General features: G+C 28.2%; 3 protein-coding genes across 3 annotated transcripts; 1 reads left to right on the top strand and 2 right to left on the bottom strand.

The window, feature by feature from the left end:
- Nucleotides 1-179: 179 nt before the first annotated feature.
- Nucleotides 180-3,731, bottom strand: LOC128954829 (uncharacterized). Its single transcript, XM_054300429.1, has 2 exons — nt 927-3,731; nt 180-835 (listed from the first exon to the last, which is right to left on the bottom strand). Exon 1 carries the CDS (start codon nt 3,001-3,003, stop codon nt 952-954), a length of 2,052 nt encoding a protein of 683 aa, XP_054156404.1. The 5' UTR covers nt 3,004-3,731; the 3' UTR covers nt 180-835; nt 927-951.
- A 2,169-nt stretch (nt 3,732-5,900) lies between these two features.
- On the top strand, nt 5,901-7,891 carry LOC128954831 (epoxide hydrolase 1-like). Its single transcript, XM_054300430.1, has 6 exons — nt 5,901-6,059; nt 6,129-6,448; nt 6,518-6,659; nt 6,887-7,019; nt 7,093-7,536; nt 7,609-7,891. The coding sequence occupies exons 1-6, from the start codon at nt 5,924-5,926 to the stop codon at nt 7,850-7,852; spliced, it is 1,419 nt and encodes a 472-aa protein (XP_054156405.1). The 5' UTR covers nt 5,901-5,923; the 3' UTR covers nt 7,853-7,891.
- Nucleotides 7,892-7,927: 36 nt separating this feature from the next.
- LOC128954758 (uncharacterized) lies at nt 7,928-8,950 on the bottom strand. The gene is made up of 2 exons (XM_054300353.1): nt 8,627-8,950; nt 7,928-8,533 (listed from the first exon to the last, which is right to left on the bottom strand). The coding sequence occupies exons 1-2, from the start codon at nt 8,786-8,788 to the stop codon at nt 7,928-7,930; spliced, it is 768 nt and encodes a 255-aa protein (XP_054156328.1). The 5' UTR covers nt 8,789-8,950.
- Between the last annotated feature and the right edge of the window lie 8,595 nt (nt 8,951-17,545).

The raw sequence follows: 17,545 nt of genomic DNA, 5'->3' as shown, positions 1-17,545 counted from the left end.
AAATGAAAATAATTTTTTATTTAATACATATTTCAAATTATTAATTATTTGATATCATTAATTAAATTGTTTAGATTGTTGTAAATAAAAGTTTATGATTATTTTTGTGTCTAATTTATTATAAATTGTTGTGCCTGAGTTTGTATGTTTGGACACAACTTAGAGGAATAGGAGAGCACCGGTTGTTATGCGTGGGTCGGTATGAGGCCTACAACCGATTATCAACCAATTCCTTATAGATTATCACCTGAAGGGTCGGTATGAGACCTATCGGATGATAAAAGGGTAGATCACTTGCAGTAGTGGTGGCCAAGCGTAAAGCTAGAGCTGATCCCAATCTGGATGTCTGTACTATCTCTTGATATCACGCGATACGGAACGGTAGGTTAGAGTTGATGGACAACCGGGTTGTATGTATGTCTTTAATGATGTGAACAACCGGTTGGACTCTTGAAGTGATCGTTTCTATGATGATAATAGCGATGGTAATGAATCGTATGATTAACACAGGTATAAGATAATTATAACAATTTATTGATTAGTTTAAGACAATTGAGGATACAATGGATTGTATGGTTAAAATGGTGCTATCAGTGGAGCACATGTATGATGTGAGTACAGTATGATATGTGAGAGTCAGGTATGACTGTTGTGTATGACGGCTGGCACTGTACTAAAGTATGTGTATACTGTAGTACAGTATTTATAGTGTTTGAGAGAGGACGGGTAGTTATAGGGAATGGTTAGCTATCATTGGATAGTTTGAATGTGGGAACCGTTGAACAGTTAGTTTGGTGCCAGAGGTCTGAGGTCAGCAACCGGTAAGTATAAGGAACTGTATAACCGATTGAAAAGCAATACTAAGAATTTAGCATAAAAATAGGATATAAAATAAATGTATACAAAATTATTGGGAATTTAAATACAAAAATACTTTATAACTAAATTAGCTTAAGGTAATGTAGTGGACACTACACTCCCCGGCGGTTTAAGACTGGTCAAAGAGTTAAACGGTTGAGTGAGACGATGTGGACCAGGAGTGAGACGTTTAGCCGGTTGTGATGGATGTCCGCGTTGAGAGTCCGGTAATTGGAGTCGTGTGTTACGGAATCGTAGATTGGGAGAGTTGGATGGGATGCGATGGATATTACCGGAAATATGTTTGTTGTATGTATCGATGCGTGAGAGTCGGGACTGTTGAGGGCGAATAACCGGATGTACAGCGCGTAGTGGTGTAACGGTAATAGTAGGTGTGATGTCCCTTAAGTAATGCCGATGTTTGTATGGATGCGATGGTTTTGCGGCATTAGAAGTCGTATTGATTGGACGGTAGTCTTTACACAAGCGAGGTTTTCCGTCTGTATTCATCGTCGAAGTGATCGGTAAAGCGTTACGGCTGTCCCGAGAAACATGGATTTGGTGATCCTTCGCTTGACGTGCAGCTTTGGCTGCAAATGGATGCGATTGACGGGTGCGCTGTGCGGTGGACTGTTGGTCTATCTTTACGATGCGGTGCTTTTGTTTGTATATATGGCCATTGGATTTGTTAGGCAACCGGTTTGGAGAAGGTATACGACTGATGAGATTGCAGTAACCGGTTGATGTCCCTGAAGTGGATGAGTTTCTCTGTTGTTGCCATTTGAATGATACGGTTTGTGTCTGTGTGTCAATGATGACACCGTATTGGCCAAGAGATTGGAGAGATAGCAGTAATGTGTAATGAAATCCGTTGATGACCTGTGCTTTGATGGTGCGGGTCATCCGATTGATGGTTAAGTCAAATGTGACTTCTCCGAGAGTACGAGCTGATCCACGCGCCAGTGATACGTCGGTAGAGCGGCGGCGGTCGATATGGAGTCGGAGGTGTTTGACGACATCTAATGGTATGATGTCTACAGTTGATCCGGGATCGGCGAATGCTGATAACTCGAACCGATTGATGCGGCCCGGGATCAATATCATATCCAGTGGTGTGGCTTCGGTAGCCATGACTTTACTACGTATTATATGTGATGATGCGGCTGTTATACGAGTAGGTGGACCGTCTGTGGATCCTGTGTTTGGATTGATGGCTGCTGGAGGACAAGATTTATTTGGGCAATCTTTATGGTAATGCCATGAAGTGATGCCAAGATCTCTGCAGATGCGGCAGGAATAGGGCGGACGTAGTTTGTCTTTGTTGTCGCGTTTAGGTAACCGGTTGTCATTTCGTTTGTCATCTGTGTAATGTGATGATCCGTGAGGTCGGTTGATGCGGTTACCGGTTCGTTGCTTGTCGGTCTCGATGTCCTGAGCCATCTCGAGCCATTGACTGGGAGTCTTGAAGCGTCGGCCATAGAAGTATTCACGGTATTCAGGGAGTAGGCCTTCCGTGAGTAGGTTTGCTCTTTGATTGTCGGTGTAGTTTTGGAGGCGTCTTAAAATCTCCATTTTATCATCGAAGTATGCGCGGATTGACTCCGATCGTTGTTGGCGCCGGCGGTTGGCGGCCACTTCTGGAGGAATGTCCAGTCGGGTATATCTGTTGGTAAGCAGTTGCTTAGCTTTGATCCAGTTGATGGATGTGTCGATGAGTAGGTCTGAGCCGTAATAGTTGGCTGCGTCTGATTCGAGGAACTCAACGATTTTGATGAGTTTGTTATCATCTGTGAGATGAGCGAAGACTCTGTCGAAGATTAAGAGGAATGCTTCGATACGTAGAGATGAGTCTTTAGTACCATTAAACTTTGGTATCTTCACTGAGAGCATCGGTGCTGAGCCAGTGGTAGAGGATCCGTTGGTGGCTGAGTTACCGGTTGTACCGATTGGTACACAATTAGATGAGATACCGGTTGTGTTGTCTGCGATGGCATTAACCAGATTTAGTGTATCGTTGTCTTCACCATTGATGGACATGTCTGATGTGTTGTTGGTTACTGTGTTGTCTGAATCGCTATTAGTTGAGATATCTCGTCGAAGATATGGAGTTCCGTATCTAGTGAACCCTGTATTGATAGTCGTCATCCAATACGCGAAGATATGGATCTTTTAATGATCCTACCGACTGCGCCAATTGTTGTGCCTGAGTTTGTATGTTTGGACACAACTTAGAGGAATAGGAGAGCACCGGTTGTTATGCGTGGGTCGGTATGAGGCCTACAACCGATTATCAACCAATTCCTTATAGATTATCACCTGAAGGGTCGGTATGAGACCTATCGGATGATAAAAGGGTAGATCACTTGCAGTAGTGGTGGCCAAGCGTAAAGCTAGAGCTGATCCCAATCTGGATGTCTGTACTATCTCTTGATATCACGCGATACGGAACGGTAGGTTAGAGTTGATGGACAACCGGGTTGTATGTATGTCTTTAATGATGTGAACAACCGGTTGGACTCTTGAAGTGATCGTTTCTATGATGATAATAGCGATGGTAATGAATCGTATGATTAACACAGGTATAAGATAATTATAACAATTTATTGATTAGTTTAAGACAATTGAGGATACAATGGATTGTATGGTTAAAATGGTGCTATCAGTGGAGCACATGTATGATGTGAGTACAGTATGATATGTGAGAGTCAGGTATGACTGTTGTGTATGACGGCTGGCACTGTACTAAAGTATGTGTATACTGTAGTACAGTATTTATAGTGTTTGAGAGAGGACGGGTAGTTATAGGGAATGGTTAGCTATCATTGGATAGTTTGAATGTGGGAACCGTTGAACAGTTAGTTTGGTGCCAGAGGTCTGAGGTCAGCAACCGGTAAGTATAAGGAACTGTATAACCGATTGAAAAGCAATACTAAGAATTTAGCATAAAAATAGGATATAAAATAAATGTATACAAAATTATTGGGAATTTAAATACAAAAATACTTTATAACTAAATTAGCTTAAGGTAATGTAGTGGACACTACAAAATAAAAATCTAATGTTATCTAAGGTTACTATTATTGTCTTTTTAATTGTTACACAATTGTTAAATATTACACTTATTATTAACAAATTATGTTTTTTAAATTTTATTATAAACAAATTTATCATTATTTATTTCAACTATTAAAATTTTTATCAACTATAATTTTCAATTGATAAAATTCAACATTGACTTTGATTTTAGTAGATTTATTTACATATTAAAAATAAACCAGTTAAGAATGCTAGAAAGCATTTTCAGAAAAAAAACTTGAATAACATTGAAAACTATTAGTTTTATAATTATAGCGGCTATATAATAACATAAAAATTTAAAAACTGGTCAAATATACATAATATAAATATTGTCRTGTATGGTATCAAATGATTCAGTATGACAAAATAAACAACTATAGTCATGTGGGGTATCAAATGATTTAGTATAACAAAATAATCATCTATAATTATACATTTGCCGCTTATATTTTTTCTTTTTGTTCCCGTAGATATCAAAATTTAATGCATATTTTTTATCCTTGTTTTTGATGCTTTATTCAAATCTATACTTTAAAAAATTCTTAAAATTTTTTATACTTTTGCCGCCATTTAAAAAAAATTATACTGATATATTATATCATATTTTTGATACTTTTTACAATTCTAAACGTTAAAATTTTTACCTAATTTTTTTTACTTTGGCCGCCATTTTCTTTATGTTCCCAAAGAGATCAAAATTTTAATGTATATTTTTTATTCTTGTTTTTGATGCTTTATTCAAATCTATACTTAAAAAAAATTTTCTTAAATTTTTTTTACTTTGGCCGCCATTTTGTCTATGTTCCCGTAGAGATATCAAAATTTTAATTAAACTTTTCAATACATTATTAGTAGTCCTCTAACCGAATCTGAAGTCAGAATTTCAAAATTCGCAAAATGAAATGCTACAGACAGACACACACACACACACAAAAGGCTCGTATAGATTTCAGAAAACAAAACTTTTCAAGTTTTTTTTGAAAATAAGTCTATTATTATCTATTAATATTGAGATTAACACTGATTTCAATATCATTGATAAAATTAATATCAATTACTTGTACTTGTCAAATAAAATCAAGTTTTAATATTCAACAAAAATAAAAATTATTTTAATAGTTTGATAATAATTCTATTTATGTAATACTATTATTTTCCACTATTTAATATTAATTTATACATAAGTTATATATATATATATATATAAATTTTAAAGTTAATTATACATTAAATGATATTAATTTTTCTGTATAATATTGAATTTCCATAAACTTGAACTATACGTCTAGCGCACCTACCTCAAAAATTGCACTTTCCTTATATTATTAATACCGATACCATAATACTGTGTAGACAGCAAACAAACAAATTGCTAAAGTTAGTTAAGCATGCATTCATGTATATATATACATACAGTATTATCATTATTAAAATATATAATTATTTTATTTATTTTATTTTTTGGTATCTAATTGAACATTACATCTATTAACAAATTATTAAATAGTTTTGGGGGCATTTTTTTCCACATTGACACTTACATACCAGCACTGGTATCCTGATATCATCAGCGCACAGTTATCCAATGGGAAACCTGTTTCCTACCGTTTATCAATACTGTAGACAAACACATACATACTCTCTCTCTCTCTCTCTCTCTCTCTCTCTCTTCAAGGCCATTTAGCCAACTAACTACTAGACATTTAGCTAACAGCTAACTGTCCCAAAAGTACTCATCAAAAAATTAATTTTTTAGTGCATTATCATAACACAAATATATTACAAATCAAATATCCAGACAGAAACTACAGGTTGTGTTTTTGTTGGATATTCAATATATACTTTTAGTAGTATTAGTTAATTAAAAAAAAAAAATTAAATCTAAATTATTATCATATTTTCAAATAATTAATTTAATTTGTTTGCTTAGTATATATATATATATATATATATAAAAAATATATTAAAATTTACTTAATTAAAAAATATGGGTATTTTGGGAAAGTTATTAACGCTGACAATACTTGTTGCTGTCGGTGCAGTAGTTTATCAGTTATTGCTAACACCAGAACCAGAAGTACCTAAAATACCGGAGCAATGGTTCGGTAAAAAGCAACTGAAAGGTTTGTATTGATATAATAATATTATTTTTTTATTATATTGATATCGAAATAAATTATTTTATTGAATAGCCGGCGAACCCATACCTAAGGATCCGTTGACTATCAATAAGTTTACAATCAATGTATCGGATGAGGTATTAACAGATCTCAAGCATCGTCTAGATTTGGCCCGTTATGTAGAGCCAATACCCGGAACTCAATTCAACTATGGATTTAATGGCAATTATCTGAAACAAGTGGTCGACTACTGGAAAACAAAGTATGATTGGCGTCAACAGGAAAAAGAGTTAAACAAATTCAATCACTTTAAGACACAAATCAATGGAATTGATATACACTTTATTCACGTAAAGCCATCAAAACCGGCAAAAACTGTCGTTCCTATTCTGGTTTGTCATTAAAAAATATTTTTTATAAATTATATTTTATTTTGTTAATTATTGTAATTTAATAATTAGATAAGTCACGGATGGCCGGGATCTGTATTGGAGTACTATAAGGCCATACCATTATTGACTGAACCGACAAATGGTGTGGCATTTGAAGTGATCTGTCCATCAATTCCTGGTTATGGTTGGTCTGAAGCACCGCATCAAACGGGTTCGTAGTTTTGTATTTTTATAGCAATTATTAAGGATTTTATGGAATATTCCTATACTTATTGAATATATAAACTTATTTATACAACAAACTTATTATTACAAACAAATAAAATATAATCAATTATTGATATTGGCGTATATTATTCACTACTAAAGTAATAATTATTATATACAGTAGTATTTAAATAATTTATAAAAAAAAGTAATTTTCTATAATCTTTTTAGGCTTCAATGTACCGCAAACGGCCCGTATATATGTAAAACTAATGGAAAGACTCAATCACAAGACATTTTTTGTTCACGGAGGTGACTGGGGGTCAGCCATTGCCCAGTCTATGGCCATATTATATCCAGAAAAGTAAGCACTTTTAGTATAGTATATCTACCATATATTACATATAATTTTCATTTCTCACAAAACACTTTTAAAGTGTTCGCGGATTACATACAACGTGGGGATCAATGCCCAGCAGAGGACTGCCGCTAATAAAGACAATAATTGGCGCGTATTTACCGCAACTGGTCTTCGATAACCCCGAATCCGACTATAAGATGGTGTTTCCGTTTTGGGAAAAATTTAAATTTATGGTCCGAGAATCGGGATATATGCACCTTCAGTCCACTCGTCCCGACACAATAGGTGCAGCACTTGTGAACAGTCCAGTCGGTTTAGCCGCTTATATATTGGAAAAGTTTTCCGTTTGGACTAATCCAGCCTTTTTGGACAAACCGGACGGCGAGCTGACCAAAAAGTTTACATTAGACGAGTTGTTGACCAATATTATGATATACTGGACGTCCAATAATGTGGCCTCAAGTATGCGATACTATAAGGAAAATATTCCGCTATTATTTACCGACTTTAGTCTCGATAGGTCAGTTACMAAATTATTAAAATTTATTTTTTTAAATCAGAAAAATAATTATCATTTTATTTGGTTTTACAGATTTTGCATCAAAGCCAGTGTGCCGTCAGCTGTGGCCGACTTTCCCAATGAGTTGCTACGATCTCCACAGTCACTGACCAAATATCACTACGAAAATCTGATACAATACACATCAATGCCCAGAGGCGGACATTTTGCCGCTTTTGAAGAGCCAAAACTGGTGGCCGACGATATCAAAACATTTGTGGCCAAAGTGTTGGCCTTAGAGTTGGCACAGAAGTCAAAACAAAATACTAAAATATAATTGTTTTTTTTTTAATAAACGAATACTTATAAGCTGTTATTACACACATTTGTATAATTGTTTTTTAAACAGTATTTATAAATTGTTAAGTATTTGATTGTGGAAATTGATATTAACTCTAGTCTTCGGCATCTGCGGTGTACTGTTGCCGGCAATGGATCTCAACAATTTGACCGACTTTTCCACGTCGACGGCTTGAATGGGCTGTTCGGGTGTCACTTTGTTGTCACAAATATAATTCAATACCGAATCGGGTAATCGCGGTTGACTACTGGCAATAGTCGGTCCCGAAACAAATGAATGTCTTAGATGTTGCTCATTATTATTATTTTCATGACAATAATTGTTATTATGATTGACTCTGGATATTCCTTTAGGTCGCTTAGTGGTCAAACCTGGGGTAAACTCGACGGTCAAAAAGCTGTCGGCCTCACGATTGTTGTTATTCAAGGTATTAGGCGGCGTTAGTATCGAATTGATAGCCGATCCTAATTTCAAGTCATTGTCGTTGTCATCGTCTTGCGAGTAGCGCTCGCTAAACGGTTTATAGCCGTAATCTTTGATACCAGAGTTGTCTTCGATATCAAACACCATCTGTTTTAATGTATTTATACGTTTGGCCGATTCGGCGAGTGGCGGACCCGAAGCTTTTATTGTGTTATACAGGTATGTTATTTCGGCCTACAGTTGATGAAATGTGTTGTCAAAGAAAATTTATTAACAACTATTGAACCAAGAGATTGGTCCACAAATAAGTGGATGGACTGTACTTACATAAGTGTTGCGGACATTCTGGTCAAACCGCTTGGCCTTCATTAGGTCGGACGTCAGCTGATCCTCCGATCGCTGGTATCTGTTGTCCACCATTTCGCGCAACTGTTTAACTTCGGTTTCAATGTGTTGGACTCCAGAGCGCAACCGATCAAAGAAACTCATTGTCGTGGATGTCGTGGATGACAATCAAATGGTAAACAATAATATCAATAATAATAATAATATGTTTTATTTGTTTGTATTATTAATTCAAATTGAATGCAATCATCCAATTGAGCGCTCAATCAATGCATTCAAACGAGTCAAACAAACACATGTTTAGCGACATTTGATTGGATGGTTAGCTGATGTATGTGTGTGTGTGTGTGTCGGCTGTGGCGCAGACTCACTGTCTGTGATAGCTTTGAATACAATGATTGTACAGTAAATTATATTGAATACATTTTTCTATTTATTTAACACACAGTATTCAATGCAGTGATGTATTCAATACATACAAACACACACCCATTGCCAATAAATTAGCGCAACATTTGAATACTATAATAACAATTGACAATACGTTTGAACTGTTACTCATTCACTGTACTCACAGTTTTCTATTATAGAGTGATCGACCAAAAAGTTTTATTCAATAAATTAATAAACTTAATTTGTAACAAAATTAAAGCGGAAATTTAAAAAAAAATTAAAGAAATAATCAAGATAATAAATTTAAATTTTTATTAATTCACTGTATTATTTATTAATTAAGTCACTAGCTCATATAATATTTGACTTAAARATATTGTTTAAACTTTATATATAARTATATAATATATAACCTTAAAATAACTTTCAAGTGTGGCAAATAATATTTATGGTCACTGTATCTGTATTTGACTCAATGCTATAACTGTACTGTTATTTAATATACATGTAATTGATTTTAATATTTATTATTATTATTATGTATTAATATTATTGTTTATTTTATTATCATATATACATTCAACAGTTAATGACACTAATAATAATAATAATGTAATATTATTTGTAAACTAAATGTACTGTAAAGTGTACACGTGATTAAAAAAAGTATCAAGTTAATTTAATTTGCTTATTTTGTTTGTTTGTTAAATAATAACAGTAATAAGTTGTTAAAGTTTTACGATCAAGGTAAGTTATCATTTTTTTTGATTATCATTAATTTTTTAAAATTAATTATATAATTAAATTTAATTAACTGTAGCTTGTATTTTAATAATTATAAATATGATATTTTTTATTATATAATGTTATTATAGTTATTATTAATATATAACAAGTTAATTATGTAATAAAAGTATTATTTTTTTTGGTAGTTATTATGTAAAGTATATGATAATAAAATGACAATGATAATTATTATAATAATTTATAACTTAACATTATTAGTTAATTAATGTATACATTGAGATAAATTAATTATATTTTTAGAAAAATTAATATAAACTTGCTAGTTTGCCATAATTAGTTTATTATAGTTTTTAATATAATTATGATTTTTTTTAAATAAAAAATACTTAACAGATATTATTATTTTAATAAACATTTGGCGCTTGTATTGTATTAAAATAAAAATATTACTGTAATTATTGTACATTGATCAATATAATTGATAATATAAATAGTTATTATAATAATAATATAATAATTGTAACATATGTGTGGTTTATTATACTTTTTGTTTGTGCGGAAATTTTATCAAAATAAATGCTAAACCGTTACTAACGGTATTTATTCATATATATATATACAGTATATATATATATATTATTTTATTTATAATATTTATTATTATTATTATATAAAATACATTATTGATATCCATGAGCACACTGTTAGTTATTGATACTGATAGTCCAAACTTTATACTGACAATTATTATGTAGTGTATGGCACCCATAACTCAAAGTTTGAACCCGTGGTGTATAAGTATATAATAAGCTTATAGTAAATAGTTGGTCACACTTATCGGTGTTTTTTTTTGTTGTATATTTTATAATCAAGTTTTTTTTTTAAATTGTTTGTCAAACAATAATTATAATTATTTCTATTATATTTCTATTTATATATTTAAGTACCGTATCTATTGTTTACTATTAAGATATACAGACTACAGTACAATATATTGTTTTAATTGCCGCTAATATCTAATAAGTTATTTAACAGTTACTTGACTTTTGTGGGGGTAAACACAGTATTATTATTATTATTATTACACTTATACCACTTGTATTGAATTAATCAACAATTATTTTAATATATAATAATAATATTATATAGTATGTATAGTATAATATATACCCATACACATTTTACTATTACATTTGATATTACTTATCTAAATATATAATTTATATTTATACATTTATTTAATATTTTTTTGTTATATATAAATTTATATATGCAATATTTTTATTGTTGACTAAAAAACATATTTTATCAGTAATTTATTTAGTATTGATWATCTCTACAGATATCTACTATAAGATTATTTGTAGTTTTTTTAATGATTTGTTTATGTTTAGAATAATAATAATAAATTAGAAMTTATTATTATTATACTAGAAATAAATTGATACAATAATTTACATATTAATTTGATACTGTCCAGGTCATCATTATATATATATATATATATATATTATTTGTACCAATTTATTATTATTTTATTTTTGTTGTGTGTGTGTGTGATAAGCATCCTATTTATTTTGCAAATTATATTTTTTTTATAAAAAATTGTGTTAATAGTTAATTCAAGAAATAAAAAGTCAAAATTATTAGCAAAAAAAATATTTATTATTATTATAAATAAAATAATTTGTTTCTTTAATATATTAATAATAAAAATAATAAGTTATATATATATATATATAAGTATAGATATATATAGAGCGTTTGTAGTATTTTTAGCTCATATTTTATATATAAAATAGAGAGAAAAACGTGTTTTTTAAATGAAATTATTAGATAATGTTTTCATTGAATTTTTAATGAATTATTTTCTATATGTGTTTATATATACGATATCAATCAATCAAATATTTTATATAWKTTATATAAGTTATATACAGTATATATATATAGTATGTGTATTTAAATAAATTAGTGATTAAATACACTCTAGCGATAAGTTATCAATAATTATTTTRTTATTATTATTATTATTGTWACTATTTTTGTGGCCATCCCTCAAAAGTGTCGATATATGTGGGCTAACAGTTTATTTTTTATTTTTTTAATAATTGAATTGATTTATGAAAATGCAACCAAAAAAAAATGTAGGAATTCCCCCCTTTTTCTATAGTTGATGTCATCCATCCCAAACATTTCAACATAAACGAGAGAACCGGTAGTTTTTTCTTTAAAAAAAAATTAGTGTAAAAGCAACAACACACAAAAATGTTAAACCCATTATTTATTTAAATACCCACCACTTAACGTGTGTCATATATTTTTTTTAAAAAATAAAAATAAATTTGGATCTAGTAAAGATTTGGTTAAAAATTTATATATATATATATATATATAATTTGTTTTAGCAATAAATTTTATGTTATAAAATTAGAATAACATAGAAAATTATATAATTAATTTTTTTGTTGCTATCTTTAAATACTACTACTATTCCTCATAATCATCATCACTACCTTTAGGCTAAACATATAGTTAGTATTAGTTTATCAAATTAATATATAGTAATATATATATATAAATAATGTTAATTATTATACAGTATATATATATATATATATATATATATATATATATATATATATATATATATATGGTTGTAAATGCAATAAAAAAAACTAATAATACTTTTTTAATATTTGTGAGTGTAATAATTAAAATGCTAACACACACACAAAAATCGACCAAAAAATATCCCAATTTTCGCAAAAAATAAAATAATTATTATTGAATTACTCTGTAATTAGCAATTAGTTTATGCATTTTAATTTTAACATGTGTGTGTGTGTGTGTGTGTGTGTGTGTGTGTGTGTGTGTGTGTGTGTGTGTGTGTGTGTGATATAAATGTTAAAATGTAATTTAAATGCTATTTATATGATACAAAATTTTATATGTTTATTATCAATGTACATCTCATATATATATATCATATAATATGAGTTTATAATTTGGGTTTTAGTTTTTTTACATTAAAAACAACATTTTAATAAACATAAATTAAAATTTGTTGTAATTTGTGAAAATATTAGTATTTACAAAATAGTTTTGAAAAAAACAGTTTTATATTCATAGAAATACACACAATATATTTAAATTAATATGAAAATCACGAATAAATTTAAGTCACTMTACTTTCAAAGTAAAATACTGTAATATAATTAATTTTTATGTTAAACATATGGAAAAATACATTTTGTTTTTTAAAATAAAAATCATTGTACAGTATTTTTAATAAATAAATAAATATTTKTATTTATGMTAAAATAATATACAATAAATAAATAACAAGTATTTTTCCCCAATTTTTATATTATAGCAATAAACTATTAGAGGCACAAAGTAAATGTATAGTTTTTTTTATTTGATTTACGAAAAAAATATTACTATCGTTTAATAATTACTATCATTAAATCCAATGAACTGATGCTATAAAACTTGATTGCCTGCAAAAAAAGGGGTTTCATCGCACTTATGATTATTATTATTATTACAACTATTATAAACACACTTACAATTTAACCCCTATATTTTTAAGCCCATCAAAGTTAACCCCTTTTTTACCMATAATAATAATAATCGGTATCCTGTTTATAGTTGTTGGTGTAACTTATCAATTGAATGTTGTTTTATTTGGATATATAAAATATAAGATTTCATTTTAGTTATCTATTGAACGAATTTTATTATTATTATAAAGTTTTTTTTTGAGTGAACATCAAATTAAATGCACTACTTTTAAGATATATTATATATATATACAATAAAAAATATGTATTTACTTTTTTGATATAATTTAGTTTATTTATATATAAAATAGTTTTTAATAGAAGTTGRAATAAAATGAATTGTATTTTWTGATACATTTAAWAATATATAATATTATATAATTTATATAAATTAATATTTAAAAATATATTCAATTCAATTCATCAATTGTATAAAAATATTTCTYTATTTATTATTAATTTTTTATTTCTAATATATAAGTAATATAATAAATATATTTTTTTTGTAAGTATAGTTAAATTTTTGGGAGTAGTATATATATGTAAATTATATATATATATATCAATTGAATACCGGTATATACAGTATATAAAATATGGGGTCGTGTACATTGTGTTTGCATAGGGCCATACCTAAATAAATTGTTATCTAAACACTGTATAATATCTAAAGTCCTAATTACTAGGATTGGTATGTATATATATATGGGAAAGTTATATTATCTAATAATGTTATAATAATCATAGTATTGTATACACACTTACAGTAGTAATAAATATTTATAACATATAAATCATGTATATTTTAATTACAATATTTATGTTTGAAGTAAATATAATATTATAAAATAATATATATATTTTATGGTGAGTAATAGTGTGCAATAAAATAAAATATAAGTGAATGTAATTACATACATTCAAAAATATCTATTTTTGAATAGCAATAGATTTTAATATAAAAACTTTTTTGATAGTTAAAAATAAGGAAAAAAAATATTATTTAAAATTTATTAGTATCTAGTTTTATAATCAATGTTATAATTATGGGTAGTTTTGAAAATTGATTTTATTTTTTATTATTAAAATTTATTTCATTGATAGTCATTGACTTTTGAAATTCAAAAAAAAAAACAAAACATAATTGCCATCAAATGTGTATTAAAGTATTAAAGAATATATAGTATAAACAAACAAACAAAAAATTAATTGTTTGTTATTATTATACTATATTTATTATTAATGTAACTACTTTTTTAAAAAAAAATAAAAAAATAAATAATAATATGTGTGACTGTCAATTATAAACAATTGTAGATAATTTTCGCCAATTTTTTAAAATTTATAGTTGTTATGCTATAATTATAATGATAGACATAAAATTGATTACCATTATATGTACAGTATATAAAAACTTGAAATAAAGTCATTAATTAATTAAATATCAAAAGCGTATCTCAATTATTGTATGTCTCAATTGAATGAATAGACACATTGAAGACAACAAAATAATAATAATAATAATAAACTTATTTTTATTCAATTTATACAAATGTCATTAATATTGTACTCTAAAAAAATAACTGCTTATTTAAAAAAAAAGTTTTGTTTATATAATAATAATAATATTTGTTTATTATATACATAGTATGGGCTGTAATTTTTAAAGTTTTTAACATTATTGCTAAATATATCTATTGCTAACAGTATAATTTACTGTTGTTATTGATTTATATACAGTATTTATATATAGCAATGCTATAAACTTCAAAAAATACTTGTAAAATTAAACATATATATATTTTTTATATTTTAAATATTTAATTTTATGACCAAAAAACGCATAAATAATTTTTAGCTATGTTTAGTTTTGATTTCATATTGCAAGCATAAGTGTTACATAATATGTATTTTAAATATAAATTATTTTTGTGACTATTTTTAAATCACTAGAGACTTATATCTACTTAAAACTTAAAATTTTTTATGTGAACAGAGATGAGACAGGAATTGAATTACTTATTAACAAATAAATTATAATAAAAAAGATTATATTAAAAAAACATTTTTTTCGGTGCTCTAAACTAGTGACCGAATATTAAGATAGATTTTTGTTTTATATATATAAGGCATTAAAAATAATATTGGGATATAAAACAGTCATTGCTTTTTTTGCTGGTGTTGTTGTTGCTGCTGTTGTTGAGGGCCGGGAGGGATTGTTTGTCAAAAATATTTAAAGTATGGATCTCTCTCTCTCTCTCTCTCTCTCTCTCTCTCTCTCTCTCTCTCTCTCTCTCTCTCTCTCTCTCGTAATACAAGTATTTAGAGAGAGAAAGAGAGAGAATGTAATTATCAAAATACAGTCAATAACTGTTGGGTCATATATATAGATACTGGTATTGAAAAGTCAATACACTTTGAATTAAAAATGTTTATGATCTGAGAGGGAGTGAGTAAGTTAAAAAAGAAAGAGAGAGAGAGAGAGATATTCATGATACCAGTGCTTATATAGCATTGCATAACATAGTATTTATAAGTTTGAAAATTTTTATGGCAAATGAATTCAACTCACAAACAAAAAACAACTATAAATAAAATATAATAATACACTTTGTTATCTATAAAATATATATATAAAAAGTTAATGCATATTAAAAAGAGCTTATGGGAGCTGTCAGTTATCCCAAGCGCTCAATGAGGTCTCTCTCTATCTCTCTCTCTCTCTCTCTCTCTCTCTCTCTCTTTCTCATATATATATTTATATATATATATCCAGTCACTCATTTGCATACCTATAACTTGTCCAATGTGTCAATCAATTGGCCTCTTATGTTATTTTTGTTGTTGGGTAATACATGAACAATATAACATTATTATCATTATTAATAATGTTATTAATAGAGAGAGAGAGAGAGAGAGAGAGAGAGAGAGAGAGAGAGAGAGAGAGAGAGAGAGAGAGAGAGAGAGAGAGAGAGAGATGAGACAATTGTGCCATAACTGCAAAATTWAAAAAAAATTGTTTATTAAGCTGTTGGGTTGGGACAGTAGGTTTGCCACATAGACATCATCATCAACAACAACAGTTGTATTTTAATTCCTGGTGTCACTAAGCTCTGGGGTGTAGAAAAGCAAACTAAACCAATGTTAGGTCAATGAAAAAATACTAATAATCATAAAATGTTTGTTTGTTTGTTTGCCTATTTGTTGAGACATTTTTTAAAAACTAATAGTGTGTTAGTTATATATATCTATATATATATTATTTGAAAAAAACAAATACATATAGAGTGTACATATACTGTGTTTTTTAATATAACATTATACTGTATATATAGCATATATATACTGTATATGATATTTGGTGCTCTAATATTACATTAACATAACAATTGAATTGAGTGTATATATATGTTAGTGCGGTTTTTACTGAGAGAAAATCACTTTATAGATGATTACCTGAGCCAGAGTGAGATGACCCTAAAATAGGACGTGCCTTTAAAAAAATAAAATAAAAACAACATTATAGTTAGTGTTAAAAAACCTTTAATATTGTGTGTGTGTGTATGTTTGTGTGTATTTGTGATATGAAACACAAAATTTCAAAAAAAAAATTAATGCCAGAGAAACTTTTTTTCGTAGAAAAATACTGTATATTTATTATTATTATTTTTTGTTGTTGATAATCCCTAAGAAAATAGTTTTATATATTTTATTATTATTATTAAACACCATTTGCTTATGTAGTGTATGGTGTGGTACTGATTAGTGAGAGCACTGGGACTTTTAAAAAAGTTTATTACATTTATTTTACATAATAATAACACACACACACACACACACACACACACACACACACACACACACACTTTATACACGATTTTATGTGTTTTTATTTTGTTTTTTTTAAATTTTATTTTTGTCTTATGTCGTAAACTTTTTTTTTATATTTTGCTTTTTATTTAAAAAAAACTTTGAGATTAAATAATTAACGATTTAACTAATAATATATAATTTACTATATAAATTATCATTATTTTTTTCTACTAATATTAAATGATTAATGTAATAATGGTTTAAAGATTTTATTTATGCATATTTTGAATTGTGATATTAACTTATATTTTTTTAATTAAAAAAAAAGATATAAATATCTTAAATCTTAATGTATGATTACATCATTAGATTATCTATAAAG

This window comes from Oppia nitens, unplaced genomic scaffold, assembly GCF_028296485.1.
Source record: "Oppia nitens isolate AA-2021 unplaced genomic scaffold, nextdenovo-longstitch-racon4-pilon3 scaffold29_pilon_pilon_pilon, whole genome shotgun sequence".
In the NCBI taxonomy this organism is placed as follows: domain Eukaryota; kingdom Metazoa; phylum Arthropoda; class Arachnida; order Sarcoptiformes; family Oppiidae; genus Oppia; species Oppia nitens.
This window is presented reverse-complemented; position numbering and strand designations above follow the sequence as displayed.

What these genes read in the sequence shown, in the direction of transcription:
- LOC128954829 (XM_054300429.1), bottom strand. Translation starts at nt 3,003, where the DNA reads ATGACGACTATCAATACAGGGTTCACTAGATACGGAACTCCATATCTT.
- LOC128954831 (XM_054300430.1), top strand. Translation starts at nt 5,924, where the DNA reads ATGGGTATTTTGGGAAAGTTATTAACGCTGACAATACTTGTTGCTGTC. An exon ending in AAACTGTCGTTCCTATTCTG is followed by an intron (nt 6,449 to 6,517) that starts GTTTGTCATTAA and finishes TTTAATAATTAG; the next exon opens with ATAAGTCACGGATGGCCGGG. An exon ending in TGAAGCACCGCATCAAACGG is followed by an intron (nt 6,660 to 6,886) that starts GTTCGTAGTTTT and finishes TAATCTTTTTAG; the next exon opens with GCTTCAATGTACCGCAAACG.
- LOC128954758 (XM_054300353.1), bottom strand. Translation starts at nt 8,788, where the DNA reads ATGAGTTTCTTTGATCGGTTGCGCTCTGGAGTCCAACACATTGAAACC. An exon ending in AGAATGTCCGCAACACTTAT is followed by an intron (nt 8,534 to 8,626) that starts GTAAGTACAGTC and finishes CATCAACTGTAG; the next exon opens with GCCGAAATAACATACCTGTA.